We start from the raw sequence: 23,043 nt of genomic DNA on the forward strand, positions 1-23,043 counted from the left end.
AAAACTATAATTTCAGTATATGCAACAAATATATTTTTTAACATTTTTTTTATGCTCAATCAGAAAATACAACAATATAATATTAATAAGATAGATTTGATTATTCTTAAATAGGTTTTATATGACCATTATGTTGATTATGATATTCTTATTTATTACTACAACAAGGGCAAACAATAACAGCCTAACATCACAAAAATTTATGCGCGTAAATTATTTAGCTTCTAAAATGTCGTATCTGAAGGTAGCATTCAGTTGCATATCGAGACATGATTTCTTATCATTTGTTGCCCAAACCCCATGATTATGTGGCCAAAAGACAGTGAACCATTTCAAGAAAGGTATCAAGCATTTCATAAAGGGTTATGTTATGACTGATATACCAAGTAGGCCTAAAAGAAGGCGGAGAAACATGTATTTGCAAGCAAGTTGGGCTGTACAAATGAAAGTAAATATATACTTATTAAATTACAGTCCCTTAAAACCGAATGCCACCTACAGATTTATACGTGAATCGTAAAGATTCATAAAATGATTAAATCTATTTGTTCATGTTATTCTCACTAACACAGACGGTAAAGTTCCTTATTTAAAATATTTAACTAGGCAACTAACGTAAGCTGTTTGATAAATAAGAGTTTATACGACGTAAGTCAATTACATTCAGTTGTTTAAGTACCACAAAGTGAAACACTATTTAACTGCCACTGGCCCCACTGGGTTAACTCTGAACATATAGACTTATGCATTATAATAGTATATAATTTGGCCGCATGTTTTAAGAGTTGCAAAAAAAATATGTATATAAAACATCCGAATTGAGAACCCCCTCTTTTTTGGAAAGTTGGTTGAAAATATAAAACTGAGTACGAACAGTGGCTAGCTCAAAAGTAAAATAATGGGTGGTTTGAATAAATACTTTCCACTTATACATACTGCAAAAACTAATACAAGTATTTCTATAGACATCACTTATAACTAAATGGTTTTGTGTCTTTGAGATCATAATGTAGAAATCATGTGAACTAAAACTAAATTACTTAACTGTCTATAAATTACCACAAGCCCCATAAGATCACTAAACATTCTCTATGTTGTCTTACAACTTCATTTAAAAAAACAATAACTTAATTTTTGGTCAACTTTAGCATAGAAACGTTTGTACCAATAAAATGATTCGTAAAAAAGCACCAAATTTTGCAACATATAAATTAGACTTAAACATTATTTCCGACATTTTCCTTACTCAGTACAATCGCCGACAATAGTAGAACAGAAAAGTAATCTACCTATATTTTACTAAGATCTATAATTTTAATGTATGAAGTACAGTAGCATTTACTCTTTAAGTATGTATACAGTAAAAATATATAATATTACAACACTAGATTCCAGCCTGAGAAATATATCAGTTTCAGCATAGCCAAGGTCGCGTTTTTGAAACATCGAGTTATAAGCAAATGGAGTGATATACTCAGAATAATTATGTTAAAGGAACTTGGAAATACATCGTACCTATGCTCTTTATATAATACATTAAAAAGTATTAAAATTCATGACCGTATTTTGGTGCAGTTGACAGTTGCTCTCAGTCAGTACAAACAACACTATATTTTTCACTTGAAAACTGACAGCTGTCAATTGCACAAAAAACCGGTAACCTCCTTATAACACTCCATTTGCTCTCTACTATGTGATGTATCAGTTTTACTTGAACGTGTAGAGTAGCGGTGAGTTAGTGAAATGATGTGCGTTGTTCACGTGCGATATGAGTCGTCCGTCGAGCAAGTGTCGTCCGTACTGCACTGCCTCGTGGTCGTCTTTGGCGAGGCCGCAGCTGATCAGCCAACGGACGAGGCAGGAACCACGGAATACGCCTCTGTATGTGCGCATACGCCACCTGGATAAATTCAGTTACAGTTAAAAATGGCACTGAAGACAGATAAAATTTCCAGTAATCCATTTGTTTGGATCAGAGAATATTAAATACTAATCAATATATTTTATTGAGGAAAAAACAGACTAAACAGGCACATAAAATAGGAGTTGATTATGTATAGAACCGGTTCTTCAAACCATACAGACTGAATTGTGTTACTCGGAAGTTCGTTCCACCATTTCTTCTTCCCACCAAAAACGTGGGAAGTGGTAAAGAGCGGGCGTTTTTGGGGGGATTTATTTTATAAACTTGACCTTCAAAAAGTGCTGATTGTCAGTCTACTTTGAATCAATGACTTTTGATTCACAGACAGCACAGGCTGATATGAACGAGATTAGTTACCTGGTATCTTTTGCAATAGCCTCCCTGCAGCGTTCGAGGTGATGCGTAATAAACTGGTCGCAGACGTGTTTAGTCTCAAAGCTCAAGTCTTCTACGGACGGCAGTACCACTGTGTCACCACCATACCTGTTTTTAATGTAAAATATTAATATTTGTTGAATTATAATTGAATAGTTTAAGATAAAACTATTCAATATCTGTTATTATCTGCAATCGTTGTCATCATTAGTTTTAAGGCCGATTTTCTATAAAAAATCTATTAACTTTATAGAAGGAAGAATTTTTTACAAAAACAAAATTTTACATATTTTTACGAGCTGTAAAAATGTCAAACATATTCTTTTTCAGATAAAAAATATCTGGCGATTGAAAAATTGGCCTTTAGTAAGTCATACAAAATTTAGTTTTGTATGTTCTATGTGTTTATATAGACCTAGATAGCAGAATAGATAAATAAATCAAATAATTACCATTTATTCTTGACGAACCGGATAGCGGGTATGAATATTTCCTCCGGGTCGAGTCCAAACAGTATGAACATGACTAACGCCTGGCCATAGCTCGCCACTATGTCTAGGAACTCTATTTCGACGAACACGCCGCTTTCGTCCTTCAACATCATGCGCCACGTCGTGTATGTTATACCCTGGAAGTGTCATAATGAGTTAGTTTGGTTTATTATTATATTCTCCTCCATCGTATTTGTATAGACAGAATAAAGTGTAGTAGTATATTGTATTGTATAGTATATAAAGTAAGAATAATGATTTTAATTAATACAATTGGCGATCGCAGAGGTCGTCACCTCTGTCAGACTGCTGCCTCATCATCTCCCGAGCCTTTCTCAACCATGTTGGGGTCGGCTTCCAGTCCAACTGGATGTAGCCGAGTATCAGTCTTTTACAAGAAGCGACTGCTTATCTGACATCCTCCACACATAGGGATCGGCTTCCAGTCTAACCGAATGCAGCTGAGTACCAGTCTTTTACAAGGAGCAACTGCGTATCTGACCTCCTCAACCCAGGAACCCGGGCAACCCAATACCCCTTGGTTAGACTGTTTTGGTTAGAGGATTGCTGCCTGACAACCAATTTTAATGCTGTTATAATAAAAATATTATACTCACTATGAACATGCTGAGGCTGTATACAATAGTAAGCACGGTATGCTTGAGCAGCTGTCCACCGCGGCCGCGCGTCTGCTCGGGCGGCAGCAGCCCCAGGGCTCCGGCGGCGGCCGTCAGCTCGCTGAGGTACTGGCACTCGCCGCCAGGGGGACAACGGTGCTTCTGAGACGCGGGACATGCGCAATCCCTGCTGAATACAAACATTTAATAAAATTCGGTGTCTGACAACAAGTAAAATTCAATACTTGTATGAAATTGGGAAATATGGCGTCACGCGGCCGACTGAACTAACAGAACGCGATCCGCACGTCCTCGCGGAACAGCACCGCTTCATACTTTGTATGGACATTTTCACCGAAGAAAATGGAGATCTTTGAGATAATAAGATAGGCACTTACTTGGCGTCACCAATGTCTTCAATATCGTGTGAAGAGGACAATCCATTCTCGCAGTTGGGATCATCAGAACAACATTGTTTGTTTGGTGACGGCGTTGTTGTAATAGTTCCGTAGCACCCTGTAAAATCAAAAATACTCGGATTATGTATTGAAGTATTACAGTATTTCTAAGCTGGTTTATGTTGAAGATATCACATGCATAATAATAAAGAAAACAAAAAAGTTGGTATTTATTTAATGGTAATTGAGCCAGACTTCCGACTAGCCAACTGACCACTTTTTTTTTTTCGAAATACAAAAACGTGCATACAAGCAAGTTAAATAAATATCTGCATAATTAAACAAGATTTTTCCTGTTTGTGTTTATTATTATTTTGTACATAAAATAATAATCTTACCATTTCCATTGGCAGATATAGATTGCGTTTGTGAAACGGGTTCGGCGTTGTCGATCAAACTCGTGGACTCTTCGCGAGGACTTGAAGTTGTCGCCAAGTCGGCGGACAGCGACGCGAAGTGAGCGCTGCGCCGTCTAAATCTTATGTACAGGGTCAGACATCCCATGGTCACTGTAACAATAAACAATTTAATATTTACTGGTAATATACCATGAATAGGTGACAAGTGATGACAAGCCTTATTTTCTAATATTCAGAGTTTTTTAATGATTATAAAGTTGGAGATTGGCGATTAATATGATGAACGGATAGAAAATTTATATTTAAACTTTATCTTTGTTATAAAAGCATGTGGACTTTAAAGAACACGGTTGTCATGGTTTTCTGCCCAGTTTGGACTAAGAACCCTGGATCATGGGCCTTAGTAAATCATGACAATCATCATCTTAGAAAACTATCATGAATAAATCATGATTCTAAATAAAAGGGATAGGTGACTTTTCTTTGATATTTGAGAAAGTTCTCAACACAAAACCGAGTCCATAAACCTAGAATATAAGTACATACCAGTAATACAAAAGACAAGTAGACACAGTCTTATAGCATCGGTAGCCTTGCAGTCGAGATCGCCGGTGCCTTTAGTGGCGAGTAACACCACCACCATGACGATAGGAGCGCCCCACGCCACGAACCCTAACACCGGCCATAGGGTTACCACGAAACAGGGGCCACGACTCTGGGAAAACAAAATAATAATTGAAATTCGAGAAAATCTTTTGCTAGATCAGCAAATGATACAAAAATAAATCTCTTAATTTTTGAAAATGAGGCCTTGAGCAACTTATAACAAAAATATTGTAATATTGGGCGAGTCTAAATATTATGATTATGATTTTTATATGTTTATGTTACGGTTAAAGCCTGTGTTAGGTACAACTAAGTTAAATCCCATATGATCGGTTACTTCAAATTGTAACCGGTTAAATCTAGGTGTAGTCACACTTCGGGCTTTAGCCGTAACGTACACCTATTGATATGTGACCATAAATAAATCACCATACTATTATTTTTAAACAAAAAATATGAGAATAAGTAATAATCCTTTATACATTATTTTCCACATAGTACATATTGTCGATAGAAATCCAAGGCTCTAGGCGTGGTTTCTATCCTGTCACTCGTCGAACTATGTCAGGGTTGTATCCTATGGACCATAACAAGTATCCAGATACTTGTATAAGTAATCTAATATTCACAAGGTATATGTATTTCACAATACCAGTTTACCTACTCAATACAAGTTTTGCAGAAAGTTGTTTCGTTCCTAAAGTGGTCCTACAGATGGTTGCTCCCTAATATTCAAATGAAACCCTTTACCTGTAACATCAGCAGTCCGACAGAGAGCATGGCCGTCCACAGCAAACAAGAGTACATGCTGAATATCCTAAGGGATTGTTGTAGGGACGCGTGCCAAGATGGTGTGTACCCGGGTAAAGGCCCGCCCCATACCACGCTTATAGCCAGCAACAACTGAAAGGTTCATGAAAATATCAGTTTGTTAATTTATGCAAGGCCCAGCTATCATTTGTAAGCACCTACATTTTTATATCTTTGGTTATGGAATATTTCATATTATTAAATTGTTTCATTCAGTGAATTGTGGTCAGATATGATGTTGGTTTATGTTAAATAAATACCTACTTCTAAACTGCATCCGATTATTATTATACCAGACAGAAGTCAACTTCCAACAAGTTGTGATTAAAATCTAAATATCAGTCTGTCCATGAATGCAGAAAAACTTGTATATAAATATTTTGTATTCTTACCTGAGACACAATTAAGCACAGCGTCAATCTATGCGGCATGCGTTTATACTTCTTCGTGACGATGAATACAAAGAGTATCCAGATCGAGGCGACCAGAGACACGATAGAGAGGTCGAAGCCAAACCTCTTTAGTTGATCAGCATAGTCTTTGTTTATAGCTATCATTTGCGCAGACATGAACATCATTGGGGCTGACAGGAATGTGCAAATTACCATGGATGATGCCATCTGAAATAAAAGTAGTTCCTACTGTTTTCAACGAGACTTTTAAGTCATGTCTGGCCTATGTTTAGATCCTAGCTTTGACTTGGCTTTGTTTACATGGTCTTCTAATTGGGATTCAGGTCATGAACTAATGTATGGTGTGCCTATACCGAAATAAATCCTATAAGATTTTTTTATATGAAATAGTTAACTCTTTTTTGCTCATCTTTAAGTAAAAGCCCTCATGTTAAAAAAATATGGTAAGTAAGTAAGTACCTAAAGAAGACATGTAGGTAATAAGATAATATTTTGAAAATAATTTATCGTTACATATTCTTAAATGCAAGTAGCCGATCGTTAATTATTATTTGATTTTATAATAACTCATAAATAAATAAAATAAATAAATAAATAAATAACAATGTCATTTAAATGACCAATGACTCAAATATTTCAACAAAGATTATTTTAGTAATTAGTGTCTAATCCTTTTAGTCGTTCACACGTAGCAACGATAAAATAAATTTAATCAGCGTCTAACAGAATCTAATAGATTAATCGTCATAGATTTTACCGCTAACTCTCTGATTGATTAGACAAGGCAGTCGGCACGCGACCGACCTACATAGCATTCCATACAAGGTTAAAAAGTAAAGTAAGAAAAAAGGTTCTTACCAAATCGATTTCCAATTGATATAAGTTGGAAAAGACGAAGACTGCAGGCGCTGTAGGTATTGTTCCATACAAGAAGGCGTAAGTGGAAAGGGATAGGGTTTCCGAATCGTTCGCTCCAGCCTGGAGAGCGCTCACACTCTCCCTCATTACTACTGGCAGGACAATTCTGTAATAAATTGTAATTTCGAAGCATTAATATTAATACATAGAGTCTTAATTCTTCTTCCCAGCAAAAACACATAGGAAGTGGTGAAGGGTGGGCGTTTTGGGGGCTGTCTTATGTAAATTCCTGACGTTCAAAAAGTGCTGTCTTGGAGCCAAGTTTGAATAAACAATTTTTGATTTTGATTTGATTTTAGAATTTATTTATTTTGTCATATAATTCTTTAGGTTGCGATTATTTTTATTCATCTCATTCATCACAAACAATTTTACAAAATAAAATTTACATTTAATATACTACAAAAAAACTAGTTCTTCAACTAACAATAATACAAGTGAGTATGCAAAATGTTTGTCTTGTATTAGTTTCATAGATAAATAACAATAATATGTAAGACAGCATTCATTATAATGTAATGGCTGTATTTTATTTGCATGTCTGATATCTGTGTATGCAAATATCTCCCTTAGATTATAAGAGCATAAATATGTTCTCGTTCTCATAAGAATTGAAATGAAGTAGTCATATTATGTTCATGTAGGTATTATGTGACTGCACACAAACATTCTTCAACTAGCCTCGAACAGCTTTATAGGATTATCCATTGTAGAAGATACTAAAAATACTTAAGTATAGATCTCACATTAATTTGTTATTTAAATACATTTTCTGGAATACTCTTTCACAGCGCAATTACTTTTGGTAATGAGATAAAAAGTAGCATATCACTGTCTAAATTTCACCTCAGTCAACACAGCTGTTTCAGCTACAAAGCGAAACAAACATACTCACTTTTACATTCATAATTTTACAACAATGTAGTAAGAATTAATTGTCTTCATCACATTACTCAGCAGAGGTCAGAGTTTGTGTTGATTGATGAAACCACAATAAAGTGAATCATAAATGAATCAGTCAATGCTTATAAACTTAAGTAGGTATGTAGCACTGAACTCTTATCTGTGTGAGTTGAACTGTCTTTTAAGCTTACTACTAGAACTAGTTACTTTACTGATTTTTATAAACTAGCGAAAAAATAGACTAGTGTGACGTCGCGCTTATTTTAGTTTCCATTTACCATCAGTAAGAACAATTTCATGTCTACTCTACTCAGATACATTATGCTATTAATATTAAATTGACATTATAAAATAAATGTTTTTTTTTTATTAGATAAATATCATTAGCTAATAAACATCAAAAACCCAACCGGACATGATACTTACAGGCCAAAGACCTGAGATAGTACTGAGCAGTACCCTTGACATTTACAAAAATCATGTGAAAATACTTTTAATTGAATTATTATCAACAAATTATCTTACTAATGTGCTGTGTCTGCCATACTTTATGGACAGATGCTTATCTATGCTAATATTGTAAGACCTTGCTGCTTAAGAGTTTGTCTTGATAAATATGCTAATCTCAGGAACTACTGGCCCTATTTGAATCAATATTTCAGTGTTAGATAGCCAATTTGTTAAATCAGGGTACACAAAGTAGTTTTCATGGGAAGCAGGTGAAACTGAAGCTAGTTAAAGCTATGGATTAAATGAATAACTTACAGTTTAACCATTATCAATACACATGGCAGCAACAGGGCCGGTCCTCGTAGCCTGTGTATCTGTCCTACCATGCGCAAACCCAGCAAGAACAACGCTGTTGCAGCAAAAGATTGTCCAAATACCTGCAACAGTAAGAATAAGTTAGAAACTGAAAAATGTTAACAAACTTTTAGTTTTCAAGGAAATATATTCCCAAGTCTCAGACTTACCTCCAAAAGTCCTTCTACATAAATAGAAAGTTGGTGTTTGAATGCAGCATTACCAAAAATACCCAAAACTGTCATCACTACCACAGGGTTGAAGGCAATGCCTTTTGCTATATTCTTCAACAATTTCATACTACAACGACACAACTTTGATTCACCTTCAATTGTAATTACTGGGGTTTGGTCATTCTGTTTATTGATCTCCATTAGAACAAAAGCAATAGGATTCAGTATAGCAAGTGAGATCGGTGCCATCAAGTACAAATACAGAGCATATTCAGGATGAGTTTTCTGGTACAATGCATGAACTGAAAAATACAAATACAGTTAAGCACTACTCTATTGAGATAAAACTTATACACAAAATAATGTTGATATATGGCAGACTGCTCAGATAAACTAAACTCATTTAGATAGCAGAAAAATAATACTTACTAATTGGATATCCCAAAGCAAAGTCATTACTTTGTGTACAGAAAATTGCAAATATTCCTGCTCTTCCCAAATTCAGTGGTTTGGAGACCAGCATTGTGACTAACATAACACCAAAGAATACCAAGCCTTTAGCCAGAAGTATCGCACCAAGGAACGTCCAATTGACTGTGCTGAAGTCTAACTGAGCGAGCGATAGGAATATAAGGGATGGTAACGCAAAAGTACCCACAAATGTGGCAATGCCTTTAGATTCAGTTGCCGAGACCACATTGAGGCGGCCTGCTATGTACCTAAAATACAATGTATTATTAAACATATGTATCATGAGGAAATATAACTTGAAGGATCAGACATTTTCCTAAAAAATTCTTGATAATTAAATTCAAATTAAGCTTTAGTCATACACATGTTCAGATTTTATGAGGTTCCAAATAATAAAATATTGAGCAAGAGTTAAAGTTACACAATATTATTACTACTAGGAGTGTGAGTTTTACCAGAAAATGCTCCCTAATTTAGTTTTTTTTCCTGTGTTTACCCTATTTCTGTGCTTTCGATTCAAGGAATGCATACAAGTAAGTAAAGCATTTAAATAAAATTACATTTGGTAATAAATAAGTTAAAAAAAAAAACAATATAAATGTATCAATCATTATTAAATTTAAAGATAAGACCTTTTCCTCTAATAAATTTTATTATGAAGGTATATTTTCAAATGAATTGGTGAATACCAGAATGTAGAAAATTCCTGTTTCTCAGTTATGTTGTCGCTTTTTTGTAAGTCGGTTATAATCACTCACCCGCATAAAATGATAGTGAAGCACTGGAATAACGCTGGATATAAATTATCAGTTGCAGCTTCAAACTCGACGAGCACGACTTGGTCCATGATGGAATGGAATGCCCAAGTATTTTTCCCAAAAGCGTAGCAGGTCACCGGCTAAGATCTTGTTATCACTTCTTATTCATTATATTTAAACGAATAATCGTGAGCTATGATTCTTCTCACACTTATTTATTCAGCATGGTCAAATTATAAGAACAACTATCTAGAATTTTGCAGACCGGTATTTAGTATGCATGTATATTTTTTGTGCACTAATCTAGTTATTATTAGTTTTTCAATTGATTTAAAATAAATAAATATTATTTTATTGTAATTTTAATTTGATTGATGATTTGTTTGATTTGAAACGTCAATTTTTTTAGAGAGGTGCCTGTCCTGTGCTGTCATTGTGCTGTGCGGTGGTTCTTGCCAGAGATTATTAATCTCTATGCCGTTACCAGAATAAGCGCCCTCCTGACTCGCAGGCAAAGTTGGTCGATCGAAGTAATCCGAAGTGCCCTTCACTCTGCTTGATTAAGCCCATGCGCGTGCGAACAGCCTCTTAAAAATGATGCTGATAAGCATTTTTAATTCAGAATAGAAAAATCTGAACTCTCTAAAGGTCGAAGGTTCTCTTCATTTAGTTAGTCAAATAGAATAAGGTAAGTGTGAGTTGGTTGACCCCCATCATCTGCCTAGCTTTTACCCTACCGTTCCGGCTTTCAGTCTCATTTAACAAAACTGAGTACCAGCGTTTTACACTACAACGGCCTATCCGTAGTACCTACTAATCAATCCAGTACTTGGTTAACCCGATACTGGTTGTCATTGACTTACCCCCGCACCCATGGAGTATTAATGGAATGTTAATAATGTGTACGATATTTTTATGACACCAATTTAACGTGCCGTGTAATTTCATGATACGGTCCACGGATGTACGGCCCAACTTTATCATCGCATCGGTTGATTGATGTGTAACTAGACCGCGAGACTTTCTTTGTAAGTTGACTGTAAGAGGTCGATTTTGTCAGTATATTTAAGAGAGAGTGAGATATGATTATTCCGAACTCATAAGGCGAGTGTGAGGCCATACAAGTGACCGAACCATAGCCCGACTCTTACTTAATTCCTTCAAAGCGTTATATCGAAGTGAAATTATTTTAAGATGTTTTTCCAAATGATCTCGCTCGTTGTGTTTAGTACCATAATACTACCTATGCTAGTTTCACGTAAATCTGAAACAGAGATTTTCATCTATGTCTTATTGGAAAACCAATAGGCGATATTATATCAAATCAAAGGCTTAAGCCCCCTCAGACTGCAGATTAAAATGTCGACCCATAGCTGGAAGACTTTACTATACCGAGACCCCAAATAAAAATTATTTATTTATTTATCTTTTCTAAAACCTTTAAATGTGCGTCGGTGTCGTTAAGGCTGTAAAATATTAAGTAAAATTAAAACGAAGAGCAAGTCGTTCATGATGCTTTGCTAGCGACCTTTGAAAGATTGCTGGTTAAAAAAATGCATTTATCACTTATGGCAACCATTGGCGAAATTCCGTTTCCGGTTGGCGGCCATTATTGAGTTGTTCGTTCGCCGGGTCTGAGAAAGGTCGCTAGTGAATGAAAAATTTTTAAGGATCCCAAATTCTCTCTAACCGAGAGGTCAGTATATTAAAACGTGAAAGTTATTATTTTAGATCACAAATTTACAAAAATTTTCTTACATTAATGTGATTGTCATCATCTTGTTCCAGATACTCACTCAAGCGATCACCACCTCATCAGATCACAGAAAAGAACCCTAACGCGTCAGGATGCAGTACAACGGATTCCACAACCAGCATCCGATGTAAGTATTTTTAAGCAAAATTTCATTCCTCCCATTTTGCCTGAATTTTCTAAGTATCGATCTCGTACTTGACTGGCGGCCATTTTGTGAAGTGCATTCTGCTCAGCTCAGCTGATAATGAACGCCAACCCACATAGAAAATCAATAGTTTGGTTTTCTGGAAATATCTAGTGATGTCCATTTTTCTTGCTTACTTAGTAAATCCTACCGCTTTGTTACTTTTCCTATTTTGATTAGCGATAATCTACGTATGGAATAATAGCTATGAACATTTCTAATTGAATAACGCCTAGTTCCTCCAGCCATCGTTGTTGCTTACGAGGCATTGTCTGAACATTTTAGAAAACTGTAATACCTAATCGTTATCAATCACGATTCTAAACAGTTTTTACAGTTTAGATTTAAAAGAATTTTCAATTTGTTAGTCAATAGAGGACTTCGCCATGTGTTATACCCTGATGTTATAAAAACATTTCAAGGTCAATTCCTTCTAAGCTCCATGTAACTTGAATACCTATTTTCATCATAATTTGATCTTCTATTATTTTAAGTAACTACCTTATTTTAACTTGACAGTAAATTGTAATTAACCACTTAAATTAGAAATCTGCAATTAGCTTTGCATTATTTAGCTTTTCACGTATAGGAAGCAATAATCACCACCATTATTGTTGAACAATAATAAAATACTTTCACCTTGTAGTTGGTTAGGGTGGGGAGAATTAGGATTGCAACAAGGTTGTTATTGTCAAATTACCATTTGCTTCATCTATGTTAAAAACAAACAAACATTATTATGCAATAAACTTCAGTGCCTACTTTGAAAATAAGTTCATCATCAATATTTAGAAAATGTAGTTCTGTTATACAACATAACTTGACATTGATATACACACTTATAAACCCTACTGTAGCATAGGGTGGGGCATTCTATTGATTTTATGAAAGCAAACTTAACTACTGCACATATTGGAAGAGTTTATATTTTGTGAAGAAATTAGTCTTCTTGTAACTATTAATGAAAACATCACAATAGGGATATTGATATGTGACATTGTCACCATTTCTTTTTAAAAAATTGCAACGCTGACTTCAAAGACGCCCCACTCTTGAACTTTTAACATCATAACTCATATGCCAGTAATTATAAGACTACATATCAATTGTCTCCCACCTGTCTGCACTCTGGCAAACAACAGGTTAATGTGTTACAAGCTTTCACTATGGGTTTCACTTGTGTCTGGAGGAATATATTTCCTGTACCCTGATGGAGGTATAAGTATTCTATGTCTACCTGGACTCATGTAAATATGAATGTATGCCTCGACTTATGTAAATGTAGATAATTATATGCCTGGTTCTTAGCTACCCTCCACCATAATTCATCCAAATTGGTTTAGACGTTCTTGCTAATAAATTAAGAGTAATTGTCATGATATTATTTTTGTTTTAACTCATGTCAGTCAAGTAAATTTCAAGGGGGTTCAGTAGTTTTGGTGCCTTTAGGGTGCAATCAATAAAATTATATCAGCGTAATTATTTTATTGTATTAGTACTTCAACTTCAGTACGCATAAAGAACTAATATAGAACAATTTTCATCATTTATGAACATTTTGTTCAATCATTTATGGACATATACCTACAAGTTCTTTAGCGGGGTCTGGACCCACTCATTCATACGCACTGTGCAGATTGTAGATAAAGAAGGCTGGAACACAGCTGTAGTGCAAGTAGTACAAAGTCATTATAAAATTTTAACTTTGTTACTTTTACATCCAGCTATACATTAGCTATACATCCATGTAATAATTGTTCTAACAAATTGATCCTTTGTATTTGTTATGGAAATATCATAAAGTAATAAATCTAATAAAATAAATTAATTTTGTGATTAATTATTTATAGAAATACTAGTTCGACATCAAGACTTTACTAGTCATGGGCAACATAGGAAGCTGTTTTTGTTTTCCATGAGAAAACTGCTCAATACAAACTATTTTATTGAAATCAATTTTTGATAGATATTGATGCTACTTTGAATATACATAGTCACAAGAAGATTGCTATGAAGTGTTTCCTTGAATGCTTCTTACATCTTAGTAGTAGCTAACCAATTACATTACAGTATCTTCACTTCAAGCCCAGATTTTGATGTTTATTATAACATATGTATTTAATCACTTTCAGTTTCAGACCTCGACCAGACCGGAATGAACAATTCGGTAAAATTCCATTTTTCAATGGAATGGACTTTGGGGGCCCTAAAAATTTTGGGCCAAGAAACATGGGAAACAAACCCAATTTTCGGCCCAGAAACGATTTTAATGGAATGAGGAATGAATTCAATCACAAAAATGAAAATGGTGGAAACCAGGGCGATTTTGGTGGGCCTAAAGATTTCAACAAGATGAAAAATAATTATAATAACCAGCCCCTAAAGAAAAATGATTATGAGGCAGATAAGGCAGTAGGTGGAAATATGCAGTTTTATAACAATGGCAAAAATGATTTTGGTGGACCGAAACAAGGTTTCCCAAAAAACAATTATGGTCCCAAGAATTTCAATAATCAAAATGGACAGCAAAACTTTGGGCCCAAAAAAGTTTTCAATCCCAACAATATGCAACAAAATGTTGATTTTAATGGGAAGCAGAGGGGAAAAAAGACCAAACACCCTGGTGATAGCTTGGTAAAGCCAATGTGGGATTTATCACAACTTGAGCCTATCCAGAAAGACTTTTACAAGCCACATGCTAATGTAGAGGGTCGCTCAGATGAAGAAGTGCAAAAATTCAGAGTTTCAAAGGAAATAACTGTCAGTGGCAACAATGTTCCCCGCCCTAATCAAGTCTTTGATGAAGGAAATTTCCCTGATCACATAATTAGTACGATCAAGGAACAAGGGTATGCTGAGCCAACAGGTATCCAGGCTCAGGGATGGCCAATTGCCCTGTCTGGTCGTGATATGGTAGGCATAGCATCCACTGGTTCGGGTAAAACTCTTGCATACATGTTACCGCTGCTGTTCATATCAGCCATCAACAGCGTATTCAGCGAGGGGATGGCCCTATTGCGCTTATTCTGGCTCCTACCAGGGAATTGGCTCAGCAAATTCAATCTGTTGCTCAGAGTTATAGTGCTCGTGGCACTATTAGAAACACTTGTCTGTTTGGAGGCTCACCTAAGGGACCACAAGCAAGGGACTTGGAAAGAGGTGTAGAGATAGTGATTGCAACACCTGGACGATTGATCGATTTCTTGGAACGCGGCACAACTAACTTGCGTCGCTGCACTTACTTAGTTTTGGATGAAGCCGATAGAATGTTGGACATGGGTTTCGAACCACAAATCCGGAAGATCATTGAACAGATTCGCCCAGATCGTCAAGTTCTCATGTGGTCCGCTACATGGCCTAAAGAAATTCAAGCTCTTGCTGAAGACTTCCTTAATGATTATGTAAAAGTAAATATTGGTTCATTGAATCTGTCTGCCAACAATAATATTAAACAAATAATTGAAGTTTGCGAAGAGCACGAAAAAGAGATTAAATTGACTAACTTACTGAAAGAGATTTCCCAAGAGAGAGATAACAAGGTCATAGTTTTTGTGGAAACTAAGAAAAAGGTATTTTTTATAAAAATTGGTATCTATTTAATCCTATACCAGAGAATAGGCTGATTTAACAAAATATTTCCAGGTGGATGATATTGCTCGTGCTGTACGTCGCAGGGGCCACAATGCTCTTGCTATACACGGTGACAAGTCGCAAATTGAGCGCGATGCAGTGTTGACCGAATTCAGGAATGGAGTCAATAGCATCCTGATTGCCACGGACGTTGCAGCCCGCGGTCTCGATGTCGAAGACGTCAAATTTGTCATAAACTTTGATTACCCAAATTCGTCTGAGGATTACATTCATAGAATTGGTTAGTTTGAACAAAATATATAAACCTACATATTCAATAAGGAATAAATATTCATAATAACTACATTAAAATGTTACGTTTTGTATAGGTCGAACTGGGCGTTGTCAACAATCTGGAACAGCTTATACCTACTTCACAACTGGAGATGCTCGTCAGGCTCGCGGCTTACTTGCTGTCCTACGAGAAACTGGCCAGAATCCACCAACAAAATTAAACGATATGGCTCGCAGCAACAACAACAACTCTGGTAAGTTTTCCATTTCAATACAGTTTAGTCTATGAGACACGAAAAGTATAATTACAAAAGTACAATTAATATTTATTTTTTTATTGTCAGGTCGTAACCGTTGGCAACAACGCAAAGAAAATAACAGTGGTGCCAGCTCGCCGCGTCAACAAAATAACCAGTGGAATAACAAAATGGCCAACACAAATCCTGAAGAAAGCCAGAACACTTACCAAAACCGTGGCGGTAATCCTCAAGCTCCTCGATTCTCAAACCAAAACCAAGGAAATCAAGGATACCGGCAAAATAACTATCAAAAGCAGGTGCCCTTCCCTAGCCCCAATGTTTTTGAATCTATGGGCAATTACCAGGGTGGATACAATAATGGATATCAAAATGGATACAATGGACAAAACGGATATGGTCAACGCCCATACAATAGTTAGTATTTACAGCCTTCTTTAATGTTATTTTGGTAAAATAAACAATGTAAAACATTGCCATGAATTTTAATAAATTAATTTATTTTTCAACTATATGTGTAACAGATATGCGCAATGGTGGGCAGCAGTATCGCAACAATAATGCTGGCAACAAGAACAATGGCACTGGCTCATCTTATGGATCTCCTCCTCCACACTTTGCTACCCCACAGCATTACCCTCAGATGCATCCTCATCATCAGGAGATGCTAGGTTTGTATAGATTTCTGTACCATATACTTTGTGTTTGAGTATGTATGAGATTGAAATACTGATGTTTTACAAATTAGGCGGCAAATTTTACGGCGGCGGTGTTGGTGGCGGTGGACCCTGCGGTTACCAAGCTGCAGTGGGTGTAAGCGGGCCTTACGCACACCTGCCTCCTGGCTCCCTGCTTTACGCGGCTCCAGTGCAGCAGTAAGAAGTTTTTGATGACACACCGCCTCTAAGCCCTAAACTACAACCGGTTTAAAGTCGCATGCCAATTTGTAGGCATAAATAGCATTATCGAAATAATAGTAATACTTGATGTTCATCATAGATTTCCCTTTAAGCTCTCTCATTGTCCATGTTTTGGTACTTGAGCTATAAATATCAGTTAATCATTATAATCTAAGCGGGGTGTTGATTCTTTCGATGTCAATAATACTTTATTAATTTCATCTATTATTATTAGATCTGATTGAAGGCTTACAAAATTACTTTTACAAAGTGTGTGGACAATATTATCCTAACCATAGTGACTAATGTTAAAAATTGCATTGTCAACTAGATTACTTTAGAACGTAAAAACTTTGTCTATACATAAAACTTTTGTGAATTCTCTTTCAGATCCATTTGAATTAAAGTTATATTAATGTGTGTTAGGTTTATAAGATTATTCTCTGTTGGTTGGGTATGCTATAAAGGTTAAAGTATAAGGGATTCAAGAACTTACACAAAGTGTTGGTTAGAAAATACAATAAGAAAACAGTAATGTGCATATTTGAGCAGTTGTGATAAAACTCAAAATGTAGGACTGTAAGTTGTGTATCAATTTTCACACCGAATTTGTGAATAGCTAGGATGCCACCAACAGAGAATTAAGTTTTTCCAAAATATGATTGTGCAGTGGGACATATTATGAAAAAAAAATTGTCAGTTCCACTTTAGAATTTAATCTTTATATTTGTTAGAGTAGTAGTTGGTGTGGGTACCCAATTGTGTAATCCTGGGTGCCTTTCGTTTTCTTTAAAAGTGTCTGTATGATGTACGAAATGCACGAAACATATAGAAGATGATTGAAAATTTAGGGGAAAGGTTTTAATATGACAGAAAATTTATCTGAAATATTTTATATAAATTATTTTTACTATCAGCGATTGAATCCAGTGGATAATGGGACAATTTAGTATTAGAAAATTAAATACTTAAAAAACGCGTTAAAAAATGCTTTTGATATACTTCATAGTAACAATCTGTATTGCCAGATAAAATTGTGAATATTTTTCTTATGTAAAGTGATGTCAATGACATTTCAGTCACTGATTTCAATGTTATTTTTTTATTAAAGATTAGATCTTTATAATCTTGAATATTATGCCTAGGGATACTAATTAGTCAGCGTCAATTTGATCTAAGACAAAGTTGGGCTTTGAATAAAAACTCATTTTACCATTCACAAAAATGTAGAAGTGTGTATATACCATGCATTTAACTTAGAGTGATTAGTATTTTGTGTGTGATAAATAATCAACCACAATATTTACTTTCATAGCAAAATAAGTGATTTGTTCTTATTTTTGATTATTTTTATGACATCATTTCAGATAAGTCGTCTAGTAACTTACTGGATTTCTTTGTACGTACACGGGTTCTAAAGGCTATATTAATAAGAAAGTCAATAGGTACAAATTATACTGAAAGTAACAAATGTATTATTTAGATGCCCGTTACTGTCCAAAGATTTGGAAAAATCTGTGATATTTCATTACTATATAACCTGTCGTTGCGTTGGTCAATTGTTAATGCATAAGAACACTTCCAAAGTCTGGAATGTGTTTCCTAGACAAAAATATATTTTTTGACTATTTGAACGAATTTCATGAGAATGTTTGTGACAACAAAGCTTGCAAGTCGTTCACAAATATATAATAATTATAATAGGTGTAAGATTTAATAATTTATTGTTATTCAATTTAGTTTTCCGTTTACCGTTAGGTGACGTAAATGAACCAGTTCAATGGGACGTAAAAGTTATTATCTATAGTAAGAACCCTGTTTTATTATACATCCCGGAGATACGATGTAATAGCAATGGGTCTAATAAACGGATTTAAGGGGTGAACAACGTGTTTGTGAGTTTCGCATTCGTAACGAGTTTAATGCGGACTTGCTTTGTTATTTGTGTACATTATAAGAGAAGACTGCCATGAAAGGATGTGTATTTATGTGCGTAATTTCGTCTTAAAGATGATATCTTAATGCTAGCTGGCCAGGGAAGTCGTCGTTAGTTTTTTTTTTTACTATTTATTAACCGTGGCGGTAACGGCCTGCTAGATATGCGTGCGTAATTTAGATTGGCCATCGTGTGTCGTGTCCGGATTGGTCGCGGATCGCAGGTAGCTCCTGTATTATTATGTACAAAGTACTGCACCCACCTCTACTAACAACTGTGATAATAACACTAAGTAGCGTAGCAGGCGATTTATATACTAGTAACGTCCATGAGAAGGGATGACATCATATCTGACATATTGTATTGTGATAATATTTATATCAAGGCGTGCTCACCGCGTTTTGACAAAATGTTTCTCTAAACAAGACTGATTATTTCTTATTAATAAATATTTTATACATGTTCCACTTTGACTGAATGAATAAGATGTCTGTATTTATATTGGTAGTATTTTCTTCTCTCTTGCTGTGTGTTTTCTCAAAAAAATGAGTATTCACTATGTTGGATATGTGTCACAATGCCTTTCTATGCGGTCACCGAATTGAAAAATTTAATGTTCATTTCGTTTTTATTAATTTCTAGTTTTCTTTATTGTGATGGAAAATGTTGTTGACAAATTATGTGGCAGCGGCAGTATAAGCACTACTAGAGTATATTATTTGTTGTTAATTTGCAAAATTTTATTGATCCAACATCATAGGCAATCGTACTTTTATGCTTTACTATTTAAGGATTTAGTTTCGAAAATTGAGAGTTGGTGAAAAATATACATAGATTTTTAAGTATGTGGCAATGCAGATCTTCATAAATATTGATTAATATTATCACGAGCGACAAAATATGGAGAGAGACTCCTTATACAAAACTGTCCCAAAGGGAAGTCTTCTGAATGTTTCTAAGAAGTGCATTTCTTCTATGTAATACAGTATTAAATTCAGAATAATAAATGTATGATTATTAGAACTTTTTTTATTTATATTACCAATCCCATTACATATAAGAGACTGAAGTTGCTGTGAATCAGGCTGTCATGGGCATCGAGGTGGATACCATACCAAAGAAACTGGATGGGCTGTGTACTCAGTCGATGTAGTTGAAAGATAGAGTTGAAATGAATGTGACATGTTAGATACAAGTATGGAAGGGCAAAACATGCAGCGCCACATCTAAATAGAACGGGTAGGACCCGTGGCACCCCGGTACATAACCCTAGGGGTGCTACGAGTACTGTAAAGATCCGTGCCGCCCTCAGGTTGTGTGTACTCTTGAATAGATTATTGAAAAATTATATTAGGAACTTGCTTAGATTCATAATATAGACCTCATATTTTGCGTCAAGGCTGCCCGCCCTCGTCAGACTGTAGGACAAAATAATCAGGCCGATTTTTATAAGACTAGATACCTATATTTTTCTGAGACACGTGTGCGTTACACGATTGTTTTCAGTGTGTTCTATTTTAACTTTTCCCCTACAAAAAATCTGTCATCGATTTTATAGGAAGTGGGCATAGACGATGACCCAGCCGGCTATTGCCTTCCATATTTTCCAAACGTAAGTATTGTCTGGAATAATTACACTAGTTTACAAAATCAAACTTTTTGCCTGTTGCCGTGGATTTAATGGCTGGTAACATTCACTTATGTTTAGTTTTTATTAATTACACCCGCAAAAATTTTTTTGTAGCTCGACTTTACTTGTTATTGACTTTCTCTTTTCTGAACCTTTTTCAGTCGCTAAAGTACGTATTTTATTGTAATTATACAAACATGTGAAGTTTTTACAACACGAGTAGTTCAAGGAGGCGTTGTTTGAACAATCCAAACCATGTTTGTTACTTATGTGGAGAATATGTGTTTGAGAAGAGAAGAAATGTCATCAGAGACGCTTAGAAATACTTATTTTTTATATTTTGGAATGTTGTTAGATAAAAATGTCAAATCTTGGGCTCCTGATTCTGTTTGTAAATCGTGCGTTGAATACTTAAGATTATGGAAAAGTGGTAAAAGAAGTACTTTTAAACTTAAAACACCAACTATTTGGAAAGAATCGAAAAATCATCTCGCCGACTCTTACTTTTGTAGCGTGAACATAAACAGCTTAAACACCAAAAATCCAGCTAAATGGCAAAACCGAAGTAGTACATGTGGTCAGTGTCCAGTGCAGCATTCACCTGAACTTTCAGAGAATAAAAATTATATTGAATTTTGAAAAAATATAATGAAAATTATGTTGAACTTGTCGAAGACCTGCTTTTACAATTAAGAGATATGGGATGCAATTTGAGCATAAACTCACTTCCTCTTCAATCACCTGGACAGATTTCCGGAAAATTTAGGAGATATGAGCGAAGAGCAGGGAGAACGTATGTATCAAGATTAATGTGTCATGGAAGAACGTTATCAGGGTTTCTGGGATGTAAATATGATGTCTGACTATTGCTGGTCTCTGATACGCCATTTCCCAAAGCCTACACATAAGAGAAGAGCTTTAAAGCCAAGTTTTTTGGAACTTAACAATTGATATAATTTTTAAACAAATATTCTTTAAGGTAAATACACGTTTTTTCTCTTTAAACCGCACTCAGCTGAATATCAAAAACTAGAGCTGATAAAAAAAAAAACTACTAATAGTTTTAAATATGAGTAGTCAACAACAGCTTAAAAAATCCCGGCAACAGATGTACTGTAAACTAGTGTTATTTTTCATTCGATGATTATTCTCAATTCGAGGAGCAGAACAGTTAAGATTTTTTTGAACTTTCAATTATTGAAAACATACATACATAGCCGTAGGTACGCCATCATTGACAATATTTTAGGGATTAGCAACGAATAGAAAAATAAAATTTTAAAATATTTTCATTTTATGACATCAATTTGTAGCGTAGCGAAGTACCTAGTTTAAATAAATCAATTTCTAAGATTATTGTTTTTTTAATGTAATATACCATAGTGCTACTTTACCGCCACCTATTGAATGAATTGTAATACCAGGAAATAAACACTTGTATTCACCGCACAGATTGACGACTTCCGTCTGGAAATAAAGCACGACCTCTGATTTGGTCGCATCAGTAGCCACCAGATGGCGCAATGTCTAACTTCGTAATAGTCTGTCATGCTGGATTTTGGGTTGAATGGCTGATAGTAATAATTTAAGTGATTGTTTTTTAGGAAAATTGCAATCAAACGTTCAAGTGTATTACTGTGAAGTTGCGTGAATAGTTGTCAATACAGACAGTCAGTGAAAACTTTGTACATTTGTTAATTTTGGTGTTTGTGTTGAAAACTGTAACAAATTTAATAATCGAGGTCATAATTTTGCAATGGCTGAAATTCTGACCGTAGGTATGTGTTATCATCTTAATTTTAGTATCTCCTGCAATGAATTTATAACATAGTATTTGCATCCACTCATTGAATGTTCCTTAAGGATATTTTTTAATTTCCTATTGCTACATAACCCAACTTTTATTCATACCTACATAACTAGACTAGACGACCTTGAATCTAATCTTGTCAAGTCAATGTCGTTTGTTTATCAATAATTCTGTCTGCAAATTGACAAGTTTGTGTCATTTTCAAATTAAATATTTTTTGATTTTGTTACCGTGTTACTAATTAATTACTAATCATTTCACGTTTAGTTACTTAACCAAGCTTAAGTATAAGTAACTAGGTAAATATTTTTGTACAAAATAGGTTGTTATTTGAATTCCCGATATTTGTAATTTAATTTGAATCGCAATCGCATGTTATTGCTTCTGGAATACATATCAAGTTCCTTTGACAAATTGAAATTACAAAATAGAATTTAGTTGTTTAGATATTACCACCTAGGTACATAGGTAGGTACCGAGTTTATTTAATTTAAATGACCTACATGGGCATTTAAAAAAAACTTAAGTACCTACTGCTTAACAGACGACTACCGTCCCCGGCCTATTTATAAGTACCTAGACAGATTGTTTTTTGCTGAAAAATAATTAGGTAAAATGCAAGAACGA

The 23,043-nt window shown here is 35.0% G+C and overlaps 3 protein-coding genes across 5 annotated transcripts in view; 2 read left to right on the top strand and 1 right to left on the bottom strand.

The window, feature by feature from the left end:
- Positions 1–10: 10 nt before the first annotated feature.
- Positions 11–10,508, bottom strand: LOC110370154 (lysosomal cholesterol signaling protein). 2 transcript variants are annotated; one of them, XM_021325887.3, is made up of 14 exons: positions 10,081–10,508; positions 9,281–9,570; positions 8,849–9,153; positions 8,640–8,761; positions 6,912–7,077; positions 6,033–6,260; positions 5,581–5,733; positions 4,771–4,939; positions 4,204–4,374; positions 3,806–3,923; positions 3,408–3,594; positions 2,752–2,927; positions 2,282–2,407; positions 11–1,900 (listed from the first exon to the last, which is right to left on the bottom strand). In XM_021325887.3, the coding sequence occupies exons 1-14, from the start codon at positions 10,167–10,169 to the stop codon at positions 1,708–1,710; spliced, it is 2,493 nt and encodes an 830-aa protein (XP_021181562.2). In that variant the 5' UTR covers positions 10,170–10,508; the 3' UTR covers positions 11–1,707. The 2 variants fall into 2 exon arrangements, with proteins under 2 accessions (XP_021181562.2, XP_021181561.2); XM_021325886.3 differs by having other exon boundaries at positions 3,408–3,597.
- Positions 10,509–11,626: 1,118 nt separating this feature from the next.
- LOC135116547 (uncharacterized) lies at positions 11,627–19,999 on the top strand. Its single transcript, XM_064037045.1, is given in 9 exon segments — positions 11,627–11,776; positions 11,869–11,963; positions 14,153–14,982; positions 14,985–15,589; positions 15,663–15,891; positions 15,980–16,138; positions 16,229–16,558; positions 16,666–16,812; positions 16,890–19,999. Coding segments are annotated over 8 exon segments (2,466 nt in total). The 5' UTR covers positions 11,627–11,776; positions 11,869–11,928; the 3' UTR covers positions 17,021–19,999.
- A 2,132-nt stretch (positions 20,000–22,131) lies between these two features.
- Positions 22,132–23,043, top strand: part of LOC110370086 (3-phosphoinositide-dependent protein kinase 1) — a 55,819-nt gene continuing 54,907 nt past the window's right edge. Inside the window, exon 1 of one of the 2 annotated variants that reach the window (XM_021325815.3) lies at positions 22,132–22,384. The gene's annotated coding sequence lies outside the window, so the exon portion shown is untranslated. The remainder of the gene's footprint in view (positions 22,385–23,043) is intronic. The other variant, XM_049850868.2, reaches the window with a different exon arrangement.

This window comes from Helicoverpa armigera, chromosome 11 (genome assembly GCF_030705265.1).
Source record: "Helicoverpa armigera isolate CAAS_96S chromosome 11, ASM3070526v1, whole genome shotgun sequence".
Lineage (NCBI taxonomy): Eukaryota > Metazoa > Arthropoda > Insecta > Lepidoptera > Noctuidae > Helicoverpa > Helicoverpa armigera.

Bases quoted from the DNA above. Each gene is read 5' to 3' on its own strand.
- LOC110370154 (XM_021325886.3), bottom strand. From the start codon at position 10,169: ATGGACCAAGTCGTGCTCGTCGAGTTTGAAGCTGCAACTGATAATTTA. The intron at 5,734-6,032 runs GTAAGAATACAA...TGAACCTTTCAG, and splicing joins TGTGCTTAATTGTGTCTCAG to TTGTTGCTGGCTATAAGCGT. The intron at 2,928-3,407 runs GTGAGTATAATA...TGACACTTCCAG, and splicing joins ACAGCCTCAGCATGTTCATA to GGTATAACATACACGACGTG.